Source organism: Catharus ustulatus, chromosome 2 (assembly GCF_009819885.2).
Source record: "Catharus ustulatus isolate bCatUst1 chromosome 2, bCatUst1.pri.v2, whole genome shotgun sequence".
NCBI classification, from domain to species: Eukaryota; Metazoa; Chordata; class Aves; order Passeriformes; family Turdidae; genus Catharus; species Catharus ustulatus.
Window position 1 is genome coordinate 21,290,890 of NC_046222.1, and position 20,447 is coordinate 21,311,336.

General features: G+C 44.1%; 1 protein-coding gene, 1 long non-coding RNA gene and 7 other non-coding genes across 10 annotated transcripts in view; 5 read left to right on the top strand and 4 right to left on the bottom strand.

The window, feature by feature from the left end:
* Nucleotides 1-15,517, top strand: LOC116992036. The gene is made up of 4 exons (XR_004416975.1): nucleotides 1-88; nucleotides 1,496-2,553; nucleotides 8,779-8,882; nucleotides 15,430-15,517. It is a non-coding gene; the product is annotated as an uncharacterized LOC116992036 (long non-coding RNA).
* On the top strand, nucleotides 72-143 carry TRNAD-GUC. Its single transcript has one exon. It is a non-coding gene; the product is annotated as a tRNA-Asp (tRNA).
* Nucleotides 290-361, top strand: TRNAH-GUG. Its single transcript has one exon. It is a non-coding gene; the product is annotated as a tRNA-His (tRNA).
* TRNAI-AAU lies at nucleotides 610-683 on the bottom strand. The gene has a single exon. It is a non-coding gene; the product is annotated as a tRNA-Ile (tRNA).
* Nucleotides 917-998, top strand: TRNAS-AGA. The gene has a single exon. It is a non-coding gene; the product is annotated as a tRNA-Ser (tRNA).
* Nucleotides 1,244-1,317, top strand: TRNAT-AGU. The gene has a single exon. It is a non-coding gene; the product is annotated as a tRNA-Thr (tRNA).
* TRNAI-AAU lies at nucleotides 1,859-1,932 on the bottom strand. The gene has a single exon. It is a non-coding gene; the product is annotated as a tRNA-Ile (tRNA).
* TRNAL-CAG lies at nucleotides 2,220-2,302 on the bottom strand. The gene has a single exon. It is a non-coding gene; the product is annotated as a tRNA-Leu (tRNA).
* TTF2 (transcription termination factor 2) overlaps nucleotides 3,157-20,447 on the bottom strand; it is a 19,454-nt gene continuing 2,163 nt past the window's right edge. The window contains exons 5-23 of one of the 2 annotated variants that reach the window (XM_033051135.2): nucleotides 19,044-19,994; nucleotides 18,066-18,192; nucleotides 17,117-17,299; nucleotides 16,746-16,903; nucleotides 15,803-15,884; nucleotides 15,378-15,491; nucleotides 14,621-14,771; nucleotides 13,852-13,957; nucleotides 12,321-12,511; nucleotides 11,286-11,439; nucleotides 9,833-9,924; nucleotides 8,715-8,797; nucleotides 8,129-8,268; nucleotides 7,209-7,379; nucleotides 6,584-6,642; nucleotides 5,558-5,711; nucleotides 5,367-5,449; nucleotides 4,325-4,399; nucleotides 3,157-3,506 (exon numbers count right to left, since the gene is read on the bottom strand). In XM_033051135.2, coding sequence (XP_032907026.1) covers nucleotides 3,362-3,506; nucleotides 4,325-4,399; nucleotides 5,367-5,449; nucleotides 5,558-5,711; nucleotides 6,584-6,642; nucleotides 7,209-7,379; nucleotides 8,129-8,268; nucleotides 8,715-8,797; nucleotides 9,833-9,924; nucleotides 11,286-11,439; nucleotides 12,321-12,511; nucleotides 13,852-13,957; nucleotides 14,621-14,771; nucleotides 15,378-15,491; nucleotides 15,803-15,884; nucleotides 16,746-16,903; nucleotides 17,117-17,299; nucleotides 18,066-18,192; nucleotides 19,044-19,994 — 3,219 coding nt within the window. In that variant the 3' untranslated portion in view covers nucleotides 3,157-3,361. Of the gene's footprint in view, nucleotides 3,507-4,324; nucleotides 4,400-5,366; nucleotides 5,450-5,557; nucleotides 5,712-6,583; nucleotides 6,643-7,208; nucleotides 7,380-8,128; nucleotides 8,269-8,714; nucleotides 8,798-9,832; nucleotides 9,925-11,285; nucleotides 11,440-12,320; nucleotides 12,512-13,836; nucleotides 13,958-14,620; nucleotides 14,772-15,377; nucleotides 15,492-15,802; nucleotides 15,885-16,745; nucleotides 16,904-17,116; nucleotides 17,300-18,065; nucleotides 18,193-19,043; nucleotides 19,995-20,447 lie in introns of both variants that reach the window. The other variant, XM_033051134.2, reaches the window with a different exon arrangement.

Sequence of the window (20,447 nt, forward strand, 5' to 3'; positions counted from 1 at the left end):
GGGCCGCCGCCATTTCCCTCAGGCACTTGGCGCCTTCCGGGCAGACACCGGCCAGACGGCCATTAGCGCGCTCCTCGTTAGTATAGTGGTGAGTATCCCCGCCTGTCACGCGGGAGACCGGGGTTCGATTCCCCGACGGGGAGGCGGTCTTACCGTTTTGCTGCGCCATCGCAGATTTATTTTTCCCCGATTAAGTTCCCGCCAATTCCCTTACCGCGGGGAACATGACTGCAGGAGCGCGGCGGAAATGGAAAGCAGCGTCCGCGGCGGTGGCGCCGGGCGTTGGGCGGCCGTGATCGTATAGTGGTTAGTACTCTGCGTTGTGGCCGCAGCAACCTCGGTTCGAATCCGAGTCACGGCAGGAACATACTATTTTTTTTTTTTTGTTTGTTTCTTTTTTTCTCCCTGCTGCCGTCGCTGCCTGCGAGCGCCTTAGCTGTGACGGGGCGAGGTGACTTTGGTTCTCCTGCCCCCGCAGAGTGAGCACGACCCTGGGCGGGAGTGGTTTGAGACCGATAATGCTAAACGGCAAGAAAAAATAAACACAAAAAAGCCTCAAAACATTTAAAAAAAAAAAAAAAAAAAAAGCATTACCAAAAAACAGCTGACTGGCCCGTACGGGGATCGAACCCGCGACCTTGGCGTTATTAGCACCACGCTCTAACCAACTGAGCTAACCGGCCCGCTGTATACGCGTTCCCACGGGGGCAATCCACAGCCTATCAACTGCCTCGGCTCGCCATCGCTCGCGGGCCCGGGCGGCCGCTCGGGGACTCGCGCGCAAATCCCGGCGCTCCTCCTCGGTGGGGGCGGTGCCGAGTCGGGAACGCGCCAGGGAGAAATGCTGGAAAAGGTGAGGGGGCGGAGCCGCGGCCTGGGCGGGGAAGGCGGAAAGCAAAAAAGAGGTCTCTATCCGGTAGTCGTGGCCGAGTGGTTAAGGCGATGGACTAGAAATCCATTGGGATCCTCCCGCGCAGGTTCGAATCCTGCCGACTACGAGGGTGTTTTTTTCGTGCTTCTGAATGTTCCTTCTCCCTGCGATGTCCCAAATCTGCTCGCTGTTAGCCTTTTTTTTTTTTGACACGATAAAAAATTTTACCAGTAAGAAATAAAACGAGGGAATTCGGAGCCACTCCCCGAGAACCGCAGCTCGGAGCGGGCACCCTGCAGCAGGGAGGGGATGTCCCCGGGAGCGCCCCCGCCCTTTAGGGCAGGGCGAGGCGGGGCTGCCGGGGACCCGCCCGGCGCCGTGGCTTAGCTGGTTAAAGCGCCTGTCTAGTAAACAGGAGATCCTGGGTTCGAATCCCAGCGGTGCCTGGGCTGTTCCCGGCCTTCCCACAAGTTTATTTTGGGGGAGCTGCCGCTGTTCCCTGGCCCAGCTTCTTCCCGCTCTTCCCGTGCCTGCAGCAGCCCAGCGTGGCCCGAGTGGCTCGTGTCTGTCTGGGTGGCAGGATAAGCAGGTCAGGTTTCATAATTTTCATAATTTCCCCCGCAGAGACTGAGGAGCCCCCCTGTACCCGGCTGCCGTCCCCTCTATCGCGGACTGGAGTCTCGGCCCGTCTCCTTTCCGACAGGAAATCGGGCTGTGCCCTCCTGCGGGTGCCGCCCGTGACAGGTCAGCCCTGGACAACGCCTTTCCTTCATTCCCTGGCTTCCTCGCGTCCGACTGGACAGCGCCCCGCCCAAGCAACAGCGCGGCTTGTCGCATCGGGACACCGGCGGCGGCTGCTTTTACCCGGCTCTGTAGACAGTCACGGCAAGGTGTGAGCACCCACAAAGCGGCGGGACTCTGTCCCTCTTGAGCTGATCGCCCAAGGACTGCGGAAAAAAACCGCAGCAGTAGCCCCCAAAAGGGACATGGCCCGTACGGGGATCGAACCCGCGACCTTGGCGTTATTAGCACCACGCTCTAACCAACTGAGCTAACCGGCCCATGTTGGCGTTGTGTATCCAACCTTCTGTATGTGGGACTACAGCCAGGGCACTGACCGCGACCGCCGCGGCGTTGGTCCCGTCCGAGCCGATTCCTGACGGCATTGCCTGCACCGAACGGAAGCGCAACTGCGTGGGCACCGTGCACGCGTGTTCCTAGCGTGCTTTTCCGCTCGCCTACCCGCGGCAGCGCAGGGACGGCCGTCCGCGCCCACCCGCATTTGGCGGGATCACGCACGAAAACAGCAGTGCAAGAGGAACAGGGATAGAGAAAAAAAAAAAGCAGATGTCAGGAGTGGGATTCGAACCCACGCCTCCAGGGGAGACTGCGACCTGAACGCAGCGCCTTAGACCGCTCGGCCATCCTGACCGCTGCGGAAGTATTCTCATCGGCTCAATTCGGCTCCGCCGCACCCGGAGCTGTCCCGAGTACAAATGGAATAAGCTTGCTTTGTTCATGGCACCTGAACGAACGGGACGGCGGCAGAGCCACGCCAGGCCAGCACGGAACCCCAGCTGCCCCCTACAGGCTCCAGGCACTGTATGAACAGCCCGACTCAGCCCCCTGCACTCCACTCTGCAGCAGGAAGCGCAGTTGTGGCACACGCTCAGTGACCACAGGTGAAGTCTGCTCTCAGCCCTCCCCCATGGGGCCAAAGATTTTTAGGTTACACAGATATACTGACATTAGAGCAGGCCAGAGACCTGGACTAACATTAGAGATAGTTTTGCTCAGTTCTGTTTATTATTCCTTTAAAATAATTTGAATACCAAAATTACATACATCACTTTGCAGCAAAAATTTGCCAGTTCATTGATGGCAGCTAAAGGTAGGTGCTAGAACTTAAACTTCAGAATTTCCTCAAAACTAATACTCAGAAAAAAATCCCCACAACAATTAGGAACTCAGGTTCTGTTTCATAGAAACATAAGAGAAATCTAAGCTCCTGCTTCAGAAAATATTTTGAGCAGGGGAGAAAAAGTCCTCCTCAAGAACAAAGGCCAAAGTGCAGTATTCCTTTAAGTCCTTCCTTACAATTCTAAAATTTATAGTCTTCCTTATAGAATTGTGTTCAATTTTTTCTTTTCTTCATGCCCACACAATCTCTGAACTTCCCTACCTCCTGTTTGTCTCCCTTGTTCTTGTTTCACTTATGCCTGTCCATCTCCTGACATGAAAAAGAAAGTTTTCTAACTAGAAGGCGTTCACAGAAAACCAAGAACTATTTTTGTTTAAAAACTTTATTAACCTTTGGATACACAATCAATATTGAAACTAGTTATTGAAGTTGGCAACTTTCCAGAACAGTTATAAAAATGTAGTTGCTTGTTCAAAATAAATTACCACCTCAGAACAGAAGTCTTATGTTGAAATCTGCACAGTTACAGTAGGTATAAATTACTTTCTTTTGGGCATTGCAAATGATAATTAGATGCCAAAGAGAATTTTGAGGTCAGCCAGAGTGAGCTTAGTGAAGGTCTCTCCTTTGCCTGATAGAACCTGCTGGGCAAGACCTTTCTTCCTCTTCTGGAGTTGCAGGATCTTTTCTTCCACTGTTCCTTCACAGACAAACCTAAAAAAGACAAAACAAAGCCACACCATCTCAAGTGCTATGAAAAAATGTCAGTGTTATATGAACACTTCCCCAGTATATTTCAAGAGATTCATCTTACTTAGAAACTAATAATTAGCCAATTATGTGACTGACAAAATACTTTTCCTCCTAATTTGTCTCAAACCAAGACAACCTCTGAACAGAAACCAGCTGTCCTCATATCCAACCATGATAAGATTTCAAATATAAGTCTGATGCACTTCAGGTCTCAACTTTGGTCACCTGAAGTAACAGTAATTCCATGACAAAATCCTGTAATTATTGCTGGATAACTGATGGCACCTATTATACAAAAAACATTGTACCCAAAAATAACATTTTAGATTCCAGTCTTTGTGCTGTGCATTTACAACAACTAAGTTAATCTTTCACTACTTAGTGAGAAATACTTTTAGAAAAAGTCAACTTTACCACTTTTTAGAAGTGCTTTATGTGATTTTTGTTAGTGATACTAGAAAGGTTCAGGCTTAGGGATCACAGTGAAAAAAATCTCCACTCATTTAAGAGAAATGGTTTGGTGCCCGAATTGTTCTCAGGAACGAACAGGACATTCCCAATAATCCACAGGCTGAAAAACAAGCTAGCCATCAGGACAGCAACATGTGTGCAAGTGCCACAGAACACATGAAGACATCTTTATCACAGTGCCTAAACCTCAATGCCCCTGTCAGACCTTGTGTCCAGCTCTAAGTAGAGAGACCAAGGTGTTGTCTCACTGACTAAAGCCAGACAGTATATAAGCAGCAGCTCCTCATTCTGCTACGTAAAATGCTGACCTGTGTATCACAACATCCTTCTGCTGCCCCACACGGTAGATGCGGTCACATGCCTGGTCCTCCAGAGCAGGATTCCTACAAGGTAATTTAAAAAACCCAAAAAAGTTGCCTCATTTTCTTGACTTCAGAGAATTCTGTTTTCTTTCTCTGTAGAACTAAAACTACTCCCTTAGGTTTACGAGCCTGATAGCCAGCCTTCACCCTTACTGTATTTTTCCCTTTGCCCTGGGTTCCACACAAAGCCAACTGCATGACTGAGACCACTGGTCCATGCAGCCCCAAGTCTGATCAACACCTGTTACTCAGGAAAGCTGAGAGTAGGTGGTGAGGAAAGAGAGTGAAGCAAAAAGACAAATCCCAGTGAAAGAGGCCATCAACTCAGGATTACTTACACAAGAGATGGGTCCATCTGACAAAGTTACAGGGAGCACTTACAGGTTAACTTCCATATTGTAGAAGCATCTCCTTAATGTTACTACTCAGCAGCTGGTTTTGTATGCACATTCGTTTGATTTGTAAGTTCTCATGAGTTATGTTTAGTTTAAAATACCTGCAATTCTGACTTGGACAAGAAAAAAATATCAAGAGCTTCCACACACTCTTGTCATATGTAAAACCTAAAGGTACACTAGCTGTACACTGACTATGCTCAATACCATTTATTTGTTTCAAGCCAAATTGCCTGTAGGCAATACTGCACCATTTCCATAACTGGAAGAAATTAAGCCAGGGACTGCCAAGTCCATGGTAGCCTTTTGTGATAGAGCTGCATGCTTGCTTCTTTGGATTCTGTTATATTCCTCTATTTTTTCTTCCCCCTACAGAACTGTATTTCAGGGCAGTGAGCACTGGATGGACAAATCAGTATCTTAGATGAAGGCTATAGTAAAACCACACTTCCACAATTAACCACTAACCCCTACTATAAGCTAAACACCTCCCTCCTAACCTAGTTGCATCAGACATTACAACACATGCAGTGAGAAAGCAAGCAGCATGTCCTACATATCCTCTCCAAGATGGAATTTGTATTTCCCTTTACCAGTGCATGTCAAGGAGAAAGAGATGGTTTCCTCCAGTCAAGTTCAGGCCAACGCCTCCAGCCAGCAACGAAACCAACATTACCTTCAAAAGCCAAAAAAAGCATTAAGGAACCTGTTTACAGCCACAAAGTCAGACATCACAGCTGCTCACAGCAATGCTAGGGACTGTTTCCCTGCCCTGAATGCATACCTGAGGCCCTTTGGGATTGTTATTGAACTCTTCCACCACATCCATCCTCTGTTTGGGATTGACAGAGCCATCCACTGTGGCATACTTCAGCCCCAGGCGCTTCAGGTGCACAGCCACAACTTTGAGCATGCTCGTCCACTGAGAGACAACCACGCTGGAGAGAGAACAGGGAGTTCACAACCAGCTCTCTCTGTACTGGAACACTTTGGTCATGGCAGTGTCTCACCCAAGGGGCTACAACAATTCAGGTACCCCTTCCCCACTGCAAACTGGAGCCGAGCCCCTTGCCAATTCAGAAATAGAGGTATAATGGTAGAACTTGCTGTGGAAGGCTAATACTCAATAAACTTCACATAGATTAAGTCTATACCTTTCACCTCTATTTTTGGGTGTTACATTTCCACCTCCCAGCCACAAAGCTGAGTCACAACACAGCTTTTTCTGCAAAACACAAAAATCAATAGAAACACCAAATTTAGATTCACTCTAGCCTTTCACTCCCCAATTTTTTCAACTAAACAGTTTGTGAGGCAGTAACTTGTTTGATAGTTTCTTGAAAGGGAACAAAAGCAGAAGTTGGTGCTCCCATTCTTATGATGGGAATGATTTTTGGAAAAGACTGTAAAAAAGCTTTCTATAAGTCCTCTAATCAATGCATTCCTTTATCTCTAACATGTTCAGTTTTAATCTCTACTTTAGTCCTCCACTTTTTTGGGTTCTGGGGTGGGCAAATACTTCTCATCACAACTAAATTATTCTCAATCCTATTTCTGGAGAATAGTCTTCCTGGGCCTCAAGGCATGAGATTTCTCACACATGCCCTTATGTTTACACTTACTTGTATCTTAAATTCCCCTCTTTTGTCAAAGACTTTTTTCCCCTCAACACTTGTGTTCAACTACTGCAGTACTGTTGCTGTTTTATCATACCATGAGTTTTGTATTCAACTATTTTAAGCTATTTCTGCTGTTGTCAAGAAACAGTGTGCTTCTCTCAATCACTAAAGAAAAGGACATGCTTGCTAACCTTTTCTGAGGCTCTGAGTGACTCTGAATAGTCTTCAATTCAGTCAAGAGTTGAGTTATCTGCAGGTAAAAAGATCCAAAACATTAGTCTGCTTGCTCTCATAATCCAGTTCATGCTTGGATATTCTTTATTAAAAGTAGAAAGTAATCAGAATAGCTTTTCCATTGGATTTCTTCTGTGCTTAGAATTTGAAGAGATTTTAATAGTCATTGGTGAGAACACTCCACCACAGAAAACAGGGCCAGGAAATCAAATCATACAAGCCTGTCTTACAGATTCCAACCTTCTTGTTGCCATCCCTTTTTTCTAGCTCATCACAAGCACCATGGTCTCACACACAAGCTCTTCTGAGCTTCTGGGAATCTACTGCTTAAGACTTTCACTTATAGTTTTTCAGCAGTCACATTCTCACAGCTTTACTAGAAGTACCCCTCAGTATATGAGAAGTTGGAGCCCTCCCAAAGAGGCTCAGGCAGGCTATTAACCTACCCATCTCATTTCATCTGAATTGGCAACTTAGCCTGATCTGCAATTACCAAGGTGTGACAATTCTTGAGTCATTTAAGAGGCAAAGTGCTGAAATACAAGCTTCTTAAAGAAGGTAAGGATGCCACACGCAGAATACCTTGGTGCTCTCCCTGGTGATGTCAAAGATCTCTGTTTGAAAAGCTGTGCCATTGAGGTAGACTGTTGATTTGGAATCAGGAGTCTGGAGCTCAGACAGTGTCAGAGCACCAAGCTGATCCTCAATGGAGAGTGCAAGGCCTTCGCTATTCAAGTTAACTTGATCCAGAGCCTGTGGGAAGAATGCAAAATAAGAAGGGGTCACAGTCAAGCCTGAGATCAAACTCAGTACTGATCCAGCCAGCACAGTATCTGCTGAGGACACTGGGTTTGAAGGATGCTATACAATATGAAGACAGAACAATTAAGAAACACTACTGAATCAAACAGTCCATTTGGACCTTTATTCTGCCCCAAAAGGGGCAGAATAGCAAGCATGTAAGTATAGCCATTTCCTGTGGTCCAGTCTCCTCAGACCCTCCCACAGCATTTAACAACTGCAGGATTACAGATGTCAGAACATAAATTCCTACCTGTTCCTCTAATAGCTGAACTTTCTCTACAGCTGCTATATATATAATTCAGAGCCAAGAATTACTGAAAGATTAGTCTGCTTCATGCAAGGCAACCTCAAAACACTCACAGAGCTCTCCAACACACAAGCCCTTGGAACAGGCTACACTTGTGGTGTACTTTTCAAGGCTAGGTTAAGACTTCTTTAGCATTAAAATTCTAGTTCCCTTTTTATCTGAATAAAGGTATTTCCAAAGACAGAGCTGCCCATATAAGTCATGCTGGGAACTCTTCAGCAGAAGGTAACCCCATCTAAAACATCTTGGGCTTTAAAACAGAGTCCTAAATTTGACTCTGTTCATACTCTGTTCATAGCTAAGAGAAACAAAGGTGTTACCAAGCCTGTTAACTTGCACAAACACTTAGAGAAACCCCAGAAATCCCCCCACATCACTATAATGCACTTACCATTTTCAGTAAGGAGAGATGGCAGCAGCACTGACGGAGCCTCAAGAGCATGGATAAGACATGGACAGCACTTGAGACCTGGGAGGCACTTTGTGAGCCTGCTACAAATTCCTTTTGACTGACTCCAAACTCTCGTGCAACTGTCAAGAAAGGAAGACAAAACATCAAGAGCTCATGGAAGCATTTCCAAGCACTGCCCATTCACCTCCAGGAAGACGTTCATGAAGAGAAGTCAAGAATGAACAGGCAAGCAAATACCTGATTTAACATAGGAACCCATCAACCTCCATTTCAATTAAGAAAAAAAAGCAACAACGCAAGTCAGAGTATGATATATCATACACTAATTTGACATACGTTATCTGAGCAACTGGACCTTTATTTCAAAGGAAATATTAGAGCCAGAAGGGTTAAGAGCTTTTCCCAGAGCCACAACGAGAACACACTTTTAGAATACTAAGTTAAGTCTTTGTAACATGAGGGGACCATTTTCCAAAGAATTTCTGACCCCAGGTGTGTTCCTCTTTTTGAACTGTGAACTTAAAAGCCACTCTTGCAAATTTTTTAGGGGAGGGCATGCTCAAACCTTTCTCAAAGGGGTTACCACCATCATACTCTCTGCCTTCATTTTTCTGTTCTTGTCTCTTTAGGTAGGATTGTAGTGTTGACCTGTGAAAACAAGACAAAGACTGAGATTCACAGCAAGAAAAAAGGAAAGAGGGACTTGAGCTTAGCAAGCTGATGATGCATTACGGTAAGGAAGGTTTCATTAATCATTCAGTCACAAAACAATCACAAAAAACCCCCAGTGTTGTTTAACTTGAATATGATCAAAACCAAAGATGCATTTTGGATAGCTCAAGAGAAAGCAAGTCTGCTTTTTGAGTATGAGAACACCTCTAAATTACAGTAATTTCACAACTATAAGGCACACTGGATTATAAGGCACACTTCTGGGTGTCAGCAAATTTCCGAACTTTTGCCCATATATAAGGCGCACCGGACTACAAGACACACTTTTTTTTTGCGGCAAGGATCCACTGCCGCCTCCCCCTGCACAGTTGCTGGCTGCGGCCCCACCTCCACCCGGCTGCCGGCTGCCCCCACAGCTCACGGCTCACACTTCCGGGTTAGCAAATTTCCGCACTTTGTCCATATATAAGGCGCACCGGACTATAAGGCGCACTTCCAGGTTCAGGCCAAAATTTTAGTCAAAAGGGTGCGCCTTCTAGTCGTGAAATTACTGTATATTTAAAAGGAAGGAAAATTCTTTACAGTGAGACTGCTGAAAGAGCCCAGGAGCCTAGGCTGGTTTGCATTCCAGCTATCTGGACAGGCCAGCATAATTTCTAATTGTACAAGAATCGCAGAGCAAAGATGATAATTCTCTCCTTTACAGGTGCTCACACATCATCATTTAAGAACTACTTGTTGCAATCCCAAGTATTTGGAGTCTTGAAATCAGTGCTTAAGCGTAAGGCTAGAATACAAACCTCACATGAGGCATGAATATATGGGAGAGAAGAAATGAATCAGCTTTGCCTACTACCCAAACAAGCAATGTACTGTCAAACACACTAGAGAAGGGAAAAATAACAGGAGTTTGTCCAAAAGTTCTCCTCATCTGAAGTCAATGTCTCTTCTGATTTCTATATGAATAAGAAACAAACCCACAAAATACCATATCTCTACCCACATTCGTACCTGGATCTTGCAAAGAGCACATTGTACACAGATTGCTCCTCTGCTGTAAGTTTTAACTGATGCACATGTGTGCTACGCTGGGGCAGAGATACCTGAAGTGAAAATTCACAGGATCAGATGTATGTAGAGTGAAAGTCTTAGAGAGCATCACAAACACCAGTAATGCAAGATTTAAACACAGTACTCTAAGTCTCATGATAGCTGCTTGTTCACTAAAGCCATATGTATTAACATAGTTATGACAAAACAGACACTCCCAGAACTCCAAGGACCCTGGTTAATATTCACAGTAAAATCTTTATTCCAGCTCATCCAATAACAAGAGGCATAACAAGAGCTACCACATATGAACTGCTCAAAAACTACCATAGAGGGATTAATTTTTGTGTTGTTAAAGTAGCTTATTTCCCCATTCAAAATTAGACAGTACACCAAAACTATACCTTTTAAAGGCGTAAGACACACCTATGACCTAGTACTCCATTCAACAGACTGTAAAAAACAATGTAGAAAGCCAATACTGCACCACAGATCAGGTCCATTTGACATGTGGCAGCTGGGGGTACAGAGATCTAGGCCAGTCCAGTGATCTAGACTACTTTCCACTAAGTGGCCATGTACGTGCAACTACAGTAATTTCACGACTATAAAGTGCACCCTTTTGACTAAAATTTGGGTCCGAAACCAGAAGTGCGCCTTATAGTCCAGTGTGCCTTATATATGGATAAAATCGCGAAATTTGCCAACCCGGAAGTGCGAGTCGTGAGCCGAGCCGCGAGGGGGGTGGGACCGGGCAGCCCTCGGCCAGCAGGAGCCACACGGGGTGGGCAGGATCAGGCAGCCCCCGGCCAGTAGGAGCCGCCCTGAACCGCAGCAACCCCGAGGTGTGAGCCATGGCCGCCTCGAGCCCTGCCTCGCCAGCCAGGGGCTGGCAGGAGTGCCGGGGCCCAGACATGGAGAGGAGGACGCTTGGGGCTGCGTTTAAAGGCTACAACCAATCTGTGAAAAATGTTTGCAAATTGAGCACCTGCCAGTAAACTCCACGATCGCAGGATTTCGTTACTAATTCGTTACTTTATTCTGCGTGGCACGGATCTTCACTGCAAAAAAAAAGTGCGCGCCTTAGAGTCTGGTGCACCTTATATAACATACAAAGTCGCGAAATTTGCCAACGCCCAGAGATGCACCTTATAATCCGGTGCGCCTTATAGTCGTGAAATTACTGTACTTGACTATTTTTGTCTGCATGTGACTTATAACTGAAAGGTTTCATTATTCTCTTTAATTCTGCTTTCTGGGTAAACAGCCCAGAGGCATTTGCTTCTCTTGCTCAAGAGACTGCAGCAGATAGGAAACCCCACCCGTTAACAAGTTTATGCATGTAAGTAACTAATGATCTACTGTAAGGAAAACAACAGAATAATGGTATCATTTTGGAGAATGAAGTTCTTACCAGGGGCTTGCCAGCCGAATCCAGCTGCTCCTTAGTTCTCTGCAGTAAGAGGCTCCTGGTTAAGAGGCTCAGCCTCTCCCCTCCCTTCCTTGTATTGTTATCTACCTGGTACTTCCACACTTTGTATTCATCAAAAGGAGAGCAACGTAGAAACCTATGACAGGAAGGAAGGAGACATCATACCAAGGGAAGAAGAGTTCTTCACTTACTCTGGAATGACCAGAGCCAAATTCCTTGCTATTCCTTGCTACCGAAACAAACTATTTCCAAATGCTGTAACTGCATGACCAAAGAGCAGTAAAACATTTCCAGTGTAATGATGGTGACAACTTGTTTGCTTAGATGTCCTACCATCACTAATACTGTAAGCACCTGTTTCTGATTCTGTACCCGCCACTTCCTCTTATTCCCTTAAGTTTCAAGCATTACCAGCAAACATAGGACATGAAAATGCAGAGGTACTTGCCAAAAACCATATTCATGTATTATTTCAAAATAGCAAACTACTTACTTGACAATTAATTTCAATTATCCAAAATTAATTTCAAATGCAAGTTCTCTCTGGTTCTCCAACACCATTTGTAACCTTTTCCCCCTCAGCAATGAGGAGCACCTGTTTATCGCTGTTCAGAGAATCCAAAGTTTTCACCCTTCCCTTCAATGCCCTTGTAGCACAACACTCCAGGAAGGTCCTCCCAGACTGCCCTGATAACAACAGGGATTAACTCATAAAACCTCTGTTCACAAAAATTGGTTTTGTGCATACTCATCCTGAACACAAAGGAGATCCAAGGTAACTTGCCCTTTGTTCTCCATGGAAGCAGAAAAGCTACATGCAACAGCAGACACATGGTCAGCCTAGTACAATGCCTCAACCACAGCCTTAGCAATCCAGTACTAAGCATTAATATAACTAATCCTACTACTCCACATATCTTAGAGACATCTCAAACTTAGAAACAACTTCAGCACTCCATCAGAGAAGAATTACTAGGACTGGATCCTTGTCCATGTGGTCACATGCAGACAGCTCACCTCAGGAGAGAGTACATGTCCAGCAAGTTGTTCTGTATTGGTGTCCCAGTGACAGCCCATCTGGCACTGGCTCTCAGTTTGCACACAGCTATAGAGGTTTGAACCCGCGGGTTTTTAATATTGTGAGCTTCATCTAATATAATTCGAGCCCAAGCTACCCTGAGCAGAGGGGAACAGGGAGATGATCCACTCTGAAAGAAAAAGCAGACCAATCTGAAGCAAAACTAGGTGCTCCAAGAAGCCACAAACACACACATTTTTCAGCAAGAAGTCTTATCCTGATATTAAGTCAGCTCTTACTGTCACGTAAGAAATGGTCACCAAAAATTATCTCTTTAAAGGTTCCACATCTAACATTGATAAGCCAAAAGCTAACTTATTTGCCTGAACTCAATTACAATTTCTAGTATTTTGCTCGTTTTCTTGCTTTTAGCATTTTATCATATAGTGTTCTTGTTTCAAGAGGTGTTTCCTATCAAAGTTTTGCTATGCTGAGATGAAGGACCACATAATAATTACAGTAATTTCACGACTATAAGGCGCACCCTTTTGACTAAAATTTTCCCTCGAACCCGGAAGTGCGCCTTATATGATGTACAAAGTTGCAAAATTTGCCAAACCGAAAGTGTGAACTGTGAGCCGTGGGGGCAGCCGGGTTGGAGGCGGGCCCAGGGGCCTGTGGCACGGCCCCTACCGGGTCAGTGCGGGCCAGGGGGCCCGCGGCACCACACCTCCCGGGTCCAGGCAGTCCCGGGGGCCAATGGCTGCCAGGTTGGGGCGGGGCCTCGGCCAGCAACTACACGTGGGGAGCTGGGGGCGGAGCCTCACTGCAAAAAAAAAAGTGCGCCTCATAGTCCAGTGCGCCTTATGGTCATGAAATTACTGTATTCTGATCTCTCAAAATTGTATAGATGCCACCTAGAAGCTTTAGGAAATTCTAAGTCCTGTTTTCTTCAAGAGCTGTATCTAGAGCTGTGCACAGAGGTAGAAGACAGCTAGGGACTTCCCCTACACTGTGTAGTCATTTCAGTCAGCACTCAGCAATCACGTCATTATTTTCATAGCCCAGCAAGCACACTGCTGTTATCTTCAAGGCAGCATGGAAGCTGCCTCAGTCTCAGTTCAGACTGACCCAGAGCCTGAGCACAACAGCTTTCTGGTAGTTTGGAGTAAGATTAGTGCTTCAAGCAACAAAGAATATCAAACAGGAGATTCCACTGCTCCCTCACCTCAAAAGGAGAAGGAGATTCACCACTGCATTCTTATAATTACTTCTTAAGACATTTCAACTCTATTCAATGTAGCATATTCTATAATTCTACAGAATATTGTGAATATATCTGCTTTTGTTGCACTTCACATCACTTTCTCTCAATTTTGCTTTTACAAAAATAATTAACTTATGAAACAAAAAAAAATAAAGCTACTGCTCACTGTAGCACACATAAGGTGCTACTTCAAACAAGAATGGTTTGCAACACCTCAGAACAAAACCTTAAGGCAATTCCCTACTGACATTATGGCTTCTCACCACCACATCATGGTCCTGAGCAGGGACTTCCCCCTCCTCTTTGCTTGTGGGAATCTCCTTGGAGATAAGGCTGTAGGTTGTGACAACAACATCATATCCAGAAAGCCTGAATAGAGGGAAAGTAGTAATCAGGAGCAAGAACAAATAAGGAATTCATTTTGCAAGAAAGACTAAATGCATGCTGAAGAATACATTTAAGAAGTACACAGTACTACAGGAGCTAAAATGCTGAGCTTCACAGAAAACTGAGCTTCATTGCAGCCAAACAGGAAGGATGTATCATCCCCATTTTATTGATACTGGAAATAGACACATCAAGTTCAAACTGACAGTAAAAGCCCATTGACCAGAGTGCACACCACACGGCATGAGCCCCGCTGAGAGCCTGGCACCCAGGAATACTGCTCAGCATGGCCTGAAAAGGTCTAGAAAACACACTGATCTATATGTACCACTGATAAAAAAAATACAACTACAAAGCACAAGCATGGAAGAAACTGCCACTGACCATCTTTGCAAGTAAGAAGTATTTTAGAGAATAAACATTTTTTTTTTTTTTGCTATCAGAAGCAGCAATAGCCTCCATAGGCCATAAATGCTTACTAAATACACCTTGACAGCACACATCAGCCTGACTTTCTGGACCTTCCACATTTCAATACTTCATGTTCTCTCATTCTACAGCCACTGAATTTCAACTTCGATAAACACAATCTCTTGCTACATAACATTTTGCTTTTCTTGGTCATATTTATGGTTTAGTACTTACACCTCTGCATGCTTATCTCGATTGGGCCCGTGGTACAAATAGACCCTCAGTTTGCCAAAGGCCACGCGTCTCTCAATCTCTTTCTTCCAGTGATGGATCAACGATGCAGGACAAATGACTAAAGTGCCATGTGAAGGGACAATAGTGAAGTCTAAAAGAAATATGGCAGACAAGTTTCAATGTCTTCACATTAGACTAGAAGAAAGACAGAATTTTTGGAAATTCACAATTGAAGAGTCTCCAACCAGTTCTGTGTGAGAATACAGACAGTACAGACTCTAGACACAGAAGCAATACTCCTTAAAAAAGCACTAATATCCCCAGTGTCAGTGGACAAGATAAAAGTAATATTTGCGAGAGTGTTGGAAAGAAAAAAGATCAGTCGCAGGGAGGGGAGTAGTAGCTATTTTATGAAAACTATGCATGTTTTAAAAACTGAAACCTTTTGCAAACCCAGCATATGCCAGTTTTAACTATTTCAGGAAAATAGTAAAAAAAAAAATAATCCCCAAACAATATAAAGTAATGAGCTGGAAAATCCTACACATCCAATGGAAACAAAAATGACCCTGATCAAGAGAAAGCCCATGCAAGGAAGCACAGTAAAATTTAGCCAAATGGAAGTTTCCTGCAGAAGGAAAGTGAGCACAGAGACAGTGTATTTGTTTTACAACCCCTTAACCTGTAACCTGCTTTAGGCATTTCAGATGGCACTTCATCATAATGTATGTGCTGTAGGATGGAAGTAATTCTGTACCATTTTTGGACAGCCATATTTCCAACGTCTCCTTTCTTTTTTCTGTCTTCAGCTGCTTCTGGGCCAGAATGAGAGCAATCATCGTTAGAGTCTTCCCCAAGCCCATGTCATCCGCTGCAAAAAGACGCATGCAAGTTATCACCTGCAGAAATGAGCCACCTTGGATCTACGCTGAGGGAAATACTACAACAGAAAGTGCCCTGGGGAACCCAGAAAATCCAAAATACACAGACGGAAATTTCATACAATTTCAGAGTATGATTTAGTAATCAGTTAATACCTGTACTTGGTAATAGGGCACAGAAAACAAGCCCTTTTGACACATCTACAAAATAACCAGTTATTGGCCTCCAAGAAAGTTACACGCAAAACTTTGCAGCCATAGATCTGCTCCACAAAATCCACTTTGCTATTCTGTCGCTCACCCAGAATTCCTCCACATGGCCTCTGACTCTCTCTCCAGAGGAGCCATGCAAGCGCCTGTTTCTGGTGCTGCAGCAGTGGAACCTGAGGGGGTGAATGAGACAGAAAATTTGAAGGAAACACCTGGCAAAATGTAGACACTTCTGCTTCCTGTACCAATTATCCTGTTCAACAGTTTTAGTACAAACCTACTAAAAGCAGTTTATCTACGTGTTCTTTTTCCATACAGGCTGGGATACCCAAGGTAAGCAACTTCTGAAGACAGGAGGTCAGTAGTATCATAGATGAGTTTTCCTAACGTTGCCTGCACTAACCAACTTAGTGCCCAGAGTGCTCTCAGAGAGCAGATAACGACATCTTGTTCAGCTGGAAAATCCATCCCAGACTACTTTGCTTACAACAGCTATCCCTGTCAAGGAAAGGGATTGAGAACACTTACCCTTTTCTCACCGAGTCCAAGACCCCTACAGACTTTGAAACAGGAAGAGGGATTATATACTACCATCACAGGACATTCAGTGGCCTTCCCCACAACTGGAAAGGTCCCAAGACAATGTGACAAGTGACACAACATATAGGCATCTACACCATCCTGTAGAGGCATGTGCCTTTGTTCCAATACCTTGCATATTATTATCTCACACAGATCAGAACCGCCTACTCTGGAGCTCATCACATTGCATAAACTCAATCATGCGCAACACTTTTTTGAAATATTACTTTTATAGCTCACCAGGAAGAATGAACAATGAGGTTCTCAGCCTGTTCCTCACACCTCTGTTCTGCCAGTCATGTACAAACAACATAGATTAAATGTAAGTAGAGAATCTCCTTCTAGCAGGATGCAAAGTATGTCAAAGTGGGAAGGAAGGAATACTCTAGGGTACCATACAGAGGTTATGATTCATTCATCAGGCATGACAGCTTCCATCCTTGCCAACCCACCTTCAGTCCAGAGGGATCTTCAGCTGCTGTCTCCTGTGTTGGACAGGATTCTAGAGATTTGTGAAGATGATTAATAGCCTCAAATGTGGCACTGTGTACAGCCCTGATTCGGTCTTCTGTCATTCTTCCTTCATACCGACTCTGCACATCAACACTCACTGCAAAGATACAGTACCAGAGATGTGTTTACAAAACTAACTTCCCCAAACAAATCTTTCACCTCAGAAATTGACTTCAGTGGCTACAGATGCCTGAGGGACAGTATGCAGTAACAAAATGGGTACTCTCACATGAATCCACAAGTTGCAGGATTATTTCAGAAATAATATTCAACAGTATTCTCTGTAATGGTGAAGTCTTTCTATACTTACTTCCAAAACTTTGGCCACTGGAACCCAAAGTAGCAGCAGCCAAGGGGTGACTGTGTGAGCCTGGAGAAGCCTTTGCTGTAGGATCCTGGAGTGGGAGTGGTGTTATCAACTTTGTACCACCTGGCCTGTCAGCTTGGTTAGACAAAGCTTCTTCATGGCAACTGCTTCTTGTGCTATCCTGCCCTTAAGGAGAAAGGAATCACAGGCTGAAAAGTTTGTACAGTGAACCTCAGAGCCTTGCTCTACAGTCCAGAGAAGAGTCTTCATTTTGTCCAATAGTCTGCTTGCAAAATATTATGAAGTGGTGACACTAGTTCAACAGCAGACTCCCATATCACCTGAGCCACTGCAACTACCAACATGTGCTCTTGGCCTGCTGGTGTGAGCAGCTCCAGTCTCAGTGTGGTTTACAGCAACACAGTGAACTCCGCAACTGTATCAGAGTAGGTGATAAGGTGAATTTTGCACCCTGTTCCCAGATGATTTATTAATTTTGAAGACATCTCTCTTGTCAATATTTTGAATACAAAAACTATCAAAACATCCAAGAATAAATGGACCAAGAGGTCATGAGCTTTTCTCTCTCAAGAATGGCACACTGGAAGCTGCTCATTTTGAATCTGGTAACTGGAATATTCAATGACAACAATATGCATGAATAGCACAGTTACAGAATGCAACAGTGGGAGCTAACACTTCATTTGCATGTTCTCAGAGATACCTGTCTCAATCATGTAGCCAAAGCTGGAAACCTAGATCCTAATGGTAGGAGGAAACTCCCTTGGGAAGCCACCACATTACACAGGAAATATTTGAATTGTTCCATTCATATATACATTTATGCTATATTTCCTCCATATTAAAGACTATTTTAAGCAAACTGTTTTGTAAACTTCTGGAGCCAAAAAAAAAAAAAAAAAACAAACCAAATTTTTTAAAAAAACCCTACCTTTTTCACTAGGATCTGCTGTTGAAATGTTAAGAGCACTGAGTGCAGCTTCCAAATCCTGCACTTGCTTTAATAACCGTTCCCCTTTATCTGGCAGCAACTGGATGTTCACCGTAGCCAATGTACTCTGCAAAAAAGAAAGAAACCAGAACTTGAATGTGGTTACCAAGCTCTCTCCCAGCACAGAACAACCAGGTCAGAAATCTAAGAAAAACTAGTCTTACTCCACTTTAATTTTTATTTTGATACTGTTCTGTAATCTCCAAAAGTTTTCAAGTGCCATTCAGTGCAATTAAACAGTCTTTTAGCAGAAACACTAACTAACCATTAGTGTCCTTTAGAAATTACAGAAGGACACAGGGACAACTCCTTTTTATGAAACAGGCAGTCAGGTGTGTCAGACAAATATCTCTCAAAACATCCACATTTAACCTACTTCCACCTTCCTATGCTTGCACAAACCACAGTTCTGATTTTATTTCAAGGCTGTTCTGAACTCTAGAAAAACTGGGGGGTTTATAATAAAAACTGTAAAACATAGTGATTGGCAATTATTGAAAAAAGAAAGCAAACAGGCAGGTAGTTTATTTCATCCTAGTGTGGAACTTCCATAGCTGTATCACTCCTATTGCACAAGGCCAAGAGAGGCTACCAGACATAGCCACGTTATTTACAAAGGTTAAACGGGCTGTGCATTTAGGCAAATTACTTTTAGGATAAAAGACAAGACACAAACTCAGGTGAGTCAAAACTGAACATCCCCAAAGGCAGAAGACTGTATTACATTAGAGGTAATGGGTTTGTTTTTGCTTAATACAACCAGTCTGTACATTGGCTGAATTCATGCCACTTCTTCCTAAACCCCATTTTGAGTTTCTGCTGTGAGGAGATACCACATTCTAATGCCTGTCAGAAGTAAGGGCAGTCACCTTGAAAACAGAACAACAAATCCCCCAAATAATAGGTGCAATAAATTACCTTTTTCTGTTTCAGCTGGACTGCAAGATGGTTATGAAGCACTTTAGGGTCCTGGGGTCCTTCCATGTGATGTGATGCTGCTGCCCCTGGCAAAGATGTCCCCTGCACATTCTTTCCTGATTTTCCTGAAGGAATCTCAACTGATTTCTCAGGTTTACTTTTACCTGATGATGAGCAAACAAATTGTACTTCATCACTGTCACTGCCAGAGGCTTCACCAGGAGGCTGTGGCAGCCCTGGCCCGAGTTGTGCCTTGAGCAGCTCTGCCCCTCCCCTCAGAGCAGCACACTGCGATGTCGACTGTGCTCCTGCTGGGGAAGGGGCATCTTCCTTAGACACTGGTTTCATTTCATCATTCTTCTCACCAGTGCAATCTTTCTCTCTTGTTTCTTTATCCCTACAACTTTTTAAGCTTTTTTCTCCAAGCTGCTCCTCTCCTGGAGGCTTGGTACTTGTACTTTGCTTTTGAAGACTTAGTGGCAAGAGTTTTGATCTTGCACCTGGCTCCTTGCCCACAGAATCAGAAGGCTTCTTGGACTCCCTGCCACTGCCACCATATTTCTCTTCCTCTGAAAGTGTATTTTTCCCTTTCCTGGTCTCAGAAAGGCAAAGTTTAGATTCAGACACTGTAGTCTCCTGAAGTTCTGGGTCACTTTTACTTCCTGTGGATGTTTTCTTTTTATTTTTGAGCTCTTCAAGAGGTACTGTCTCCATGGAAGAATCAGAAGTTGATTTCTTTTCTTTATGTGACACCAGCACACTCTCATTCTCTGCTTTAGTTCCTTTTTCTTTACTTTCCTCTCCCTTTCTTTCCATCATTTGTTTCCAGGATGATGGTGCACAATTCTTGTCTAGCACTTTGAATGGATTTCTTTGGCTAGTAGGATTGAAGAAAGGTACTGCTCTGGGCTGGGATTCCAAGGGTTTTGACACTTTGGTAGCCTTTGGATCCTGCAATATGCACATGGGTGTAAATGCTAATGTACAAATTATTAAAGCCTGTTAATAACACACACAACTTGATCACTTCAAACAAGACTTCATCCTCTACCAAGATCATCTTTCCTATCATTTTAACAGAATCAGGATAAACATTTCATATGAAATCCAAACCAAAACGGCTGGTTTTCTACTTTCTTTGCCATTGCCACTGTGTTTTGGGATCAGGTCCCAAAAGCACAATCTCTAGAAAAGAGGACCGCCAGGAATTAAACCCAAGTTTCTTCTAAGACTGAAGAATAGTGACTACTTCACACAACTTTGGAGAAAGAGAAGTCTCATTTAGAGGACAGCAAGCCTGATGCACTTCTCAACTGGAAAATATAAAATCTCCCACTAAATAGTTTCAGAGGTGATTATGGTATATGGAATGAAAAGTCATGCCAGAATAAGGCAATACTATAA